At 40.8% G+C, this 3,681-nt stretch overlaps 1 protein-coding gene across 1 annotated transcript; it reads left to right on the top strand.

The window, feature by feature from the left end:
* The first annotated feature begins 783 nt into the window (after window positions 1-783).
* LOC310703571 (mediator of RNA polymerase II transcription subunit 27-like) lies at window positions 784-2,811 on the top strand. The gene has a single exon (XM_083495949.1). The coding sequence runs from the start codon at window positions 797-799 to the stop codon at window positions 1,733-1,735; it is 939 nt and encodes a 312-aa protein (XP_083352075.1). The 5' UTR covers window positions 784-796; the 3' UTR covers window positions 1,736-2,811.
* The last annotated feature ends 870 nt before the right edge of the window (window positions 2,812-3,681 follow it).

Here is a 3,681-nt window from a genome sequence, read left to right as displayed (position 1 = left end):
CAAAAGGCTTCATTCAACCCCTCTAAATTGGTCTGCTGAAATGAAAAAAGCAAGGGTTAGGATGGGACCAGGAGTAGATTTTGGAACAAAATAATTGTAAATCCAGTTTATGATACTGAAAACCAATTCCTGAGCATGTGCTCAGAGACAATATATATCTTTTGCACCAGGCTTCAATTAATAGACCACAGGATTCTATAAAAAAAAAAAAAAAACCAAAGGAGATCCCAGAATCCTAAAGTCTGCCTAGGCCTGTTTTACTTTCTACATATTGAAAATGCAACCGATCATATTGAATGGACTTTTAAAAATAGCATGTCCTAATGGATTATCTCATTATATAAATTTCAATCTGCTGGAATATTAATAAACAGTTCATTGTCAGAAGCATTTAGATTGCCTTAAGGCTTATGGGGTCCAGGAGCCTATACATTTTAGTCACTATTATTTGTTGTCGTGATTGAACCCTTGGCAATTGTGATAAAAACACTTTTCTTCTGTCATGGCAGGTTCAGGAAGGGACAGAAGAAGTCAAATTTAATGGTGCTTATGGATTACATCACAGTTTCCACCCAGAATCCTCTAATTTCAAAACTAATTCCATATCATTCAACTGTTCAGACACATTTCAACTACAAATCAGAACTGTTCAGAGGGGAAGTCCATTTTTATAAATGCATGCTCTGATATAGAGAAAAATCTAGTTCCATATGTATTTTTATGTATTTATTTTACAAAATAAGTAATACTGCTTACTTGATAGAAGATAGAAGATAGAGGAGGTTGCTGGCCAAAGATGGCGGATGGGGTGTTAAGCGCCGGGGTCAACCTGGAGGCTTTTGCCCAGGCTATCTCGGCTATCCAGGCGCTGCGCTCCAGCGTCACGCGCGTCTTCGATTGCCTCAAGGACGGCAGGCGCAACAAGGAGGCTTTGGAGGGCCGTGAGAAGAGCTTTGTCTCCAGCTTCCAAGAGAGCCTCCACTCCGTCAGCCTAGACTTGGGTGAACTGGAACGTCTAAGTAATCTTGTAGGCAAGCCATCGGAGAACCATCCTCTCCACAATAGTGGATTGTTGAGTTTAGATCCTGTTCAGGACAAAACACCCCTCTACAGCCAGCTGCTTCAGGCTTATAAATGGTCAAATAAGTTGCAGTACCATGCAGGGCTGGCGTCTGGTCTTCTGAATCAGCAGTCTTTGAAACGGTCAGCCAACCAAATGGGAGTGTCTGCCAAGCGGAGACCAAAAGCCCAGCCTACCACCCTAGTCCTTCCACCTCAGTACGTTGATGATGTGATCAGCCGCATTGATAGAATGTTTCCTGAAATGTCCATCCACTTATCAAGGCCAAATGGGACCTCTGCAGTGTTACTGGTTACATTAGGAAAAGTGTTAAAAGTCATAGTGGTGATGCGGAGCCTCTTCATTGACCGAACAATTGTCAAGGGGTATCATGAAAATGTATACACAGACGATGGCAAGCTTGACATATGGTCCAAGTCCAACTATCAAGTGTTTCAAAAGGTAACTGACCATGCTACTACTGCCTTACTGCATTACCAGTTGCCTCAAATGCCGGATGTGGTGGTCAGGTCATTTATGACCTGGTTAAGAAGTTACATAAAGCTGTTCCAGGCTCCATGCCAGCGCTGCGGAAGGTTTCTGCAAGATGGTCTACCACCCACATGGCGGGACTTTCGGACACTGGAGGCGTTCCATGACACCTGTAGGCAGTAGCACAACCTGGAGGCTGACAGAAGTCTGTGGAGGAAACAGACTCAGAAGTGGGGTCCCAAGAAACACCTCTTTATTGTTTTTCCAAATATCTGTATGGACAACTCACAACTTAATTTGTATAAATTCAGCTTTATGCACTTGGCTGGGGGGCGGGGATGTAAAAATAAACACAGGGTAGGTGTTGGGGGCTGGAAGAGTCGGCAGTCTCACCCATCATTACACTCAGAGGAGCATTTGGAGGTGCAGAGAGAGAGAGAATAATGGCCTTTGTAGTGGCCTAAATTATTGGCAAATAATTTAGAATTTTGATTTCCTTTCTCATATTTATTTTTGTTTCAGATACAGCAGACTTTTTGTTATTTGTTGAATTTCTATAGTTTCCGATTTGTGACATGTAACTTTGATTTGTTTCCTAATTTTTATAGAACCAGTTGGTTTATGGTGCTGTTCTAATTTTTTCAATGCAATATGTAAAGATGTTGCTGTTTGTTTATATTGTTTACATATCTTATTCTTTCCTGCCATACTGCTGCTTTCATAGAACCACGCATCATTTATTCTGGTAAATCTATATCTGCAATAGGTTCAAAATGTTCTGAGATGGTTGTGGAGATGGCTTTGACAGCTAATTGGCTGGTTAGTAATGTAGTGTCAAAATGCCATGATTGTGCGGTTTCATGCATGTTTAAGATAGGAATAGTAGACTAGACTGGAGAAGGCTCAGGTCACCAGGAAGGTGCCGATTTTTGCTTCTTGAATTTAAGTGAAGTGGAGATAAGTATATAATCTGTTCCAACCTCCTGCCCCCCATGCCTTTGTGAGTAGGAACTAGAATCCTTTTCTTTATCCTTCCACTGTTCTTGTGAGAAGCGCAGGCTTTGAACAGAGCCTCCCCTCCTGCCTCAGTAGAGCCTCCGACCCCAGTCCCAGAAATCTCTGCTTCTCCTTCGCTCTGGTCCAGCCAGCCGCTTTTAATGACTGATGTTTTAATGTATTTTTAATCTTTTATTGGAAGCCGCCCAGAGTGGCTGGGGAAACCCAGCCAGATGGGCGGGCTAGAAATAATTTATTATTATTATTATTATTATTATTATTATTATTATTATTATTATTATTAAGACCTCTAAGCAGCTGATAAAAAACCCAAAAATAAATTAGTCGCAAGGCTTGGCTGAATTACACATTAATTATAAACTAGTTCTCTAAAAATTCAATTCTAATTCAAGCTAAGACATGATTAGCCATTTTTCAGTCTAATTTATTTCAGTGAGAGACTTAAATATGCACTCTCCCTTCAATCAATGGGACCTAAAATGGGTTAATTTTGGATGGATCAAAGTCTGCTATGGTTTGATAGCACATCTGCAATTCTGTCACCAAGTCTTTCAAAAAATATTCACAATGTTGCTATTTACAGTTTTTAAGCCAATATTTTAACAGCTGTAAGAATATGATTATAAAATGAAATCAGAGCAGGGAAAGGGATATTTATGTGGGGGGTGCTAATATATCTAATTTGACCCTGAATATCAGGGCTTACCCTGTGAATGCACATTCAGACAAAATGTGCACCACAGACACTGTTTAGAGTTGGTTCACACACTGGCTGGAATGAAGAAGCTAGACATGGTGAGGGACCGAAGCAGGACTCAGTCTTGTGTATGCCTCATGCAGTAAGGACATGTTGTGAGACTGGGCATAAAGGCGAATGATATAGCTAATATAGCTTTATTTATAAGATTTATATACCATCTTTTGTTTGAATGACCCTCAAAGTGGCTTACAATAAATTGTAATAACACAGACACACACACAGACACACACGCGCGCACACACGCAAAACTCAGCAGTGAAGTGATGAACCCAGTGTGTACCGTATTTTTCACTCTATAAGACGCACCAGACCACAAGACGCACCTAGTTTTTGGAGGAGGAAAACAAGAGAA

The sequence above is a fragment of the Podarcis liolepis genome, assembly GCF_965112155.1.
Source record: "Podarcis liolepis genome assembly, chromosome: 3".
Lineage (NCBI taxonomy): Eukaryota > Metazoa > Chordata > Lepidosauria > Squamata > Lacertidae > Podarcis > Podarcis liolepis.
This window is presented reverse-complemented; position numbering and strand designations above follow the sequence as displayed.

Bases quoted from the DNA above. Each gene is read 5' to 3' on its own strand.
- LOC310703571 (XM_083495949.1), top strand. From the start codon at position 797: ATGGCGGATGGGGTGTTAAGCGCCGGGGTCAACCTGGAGGCTTTTGCC.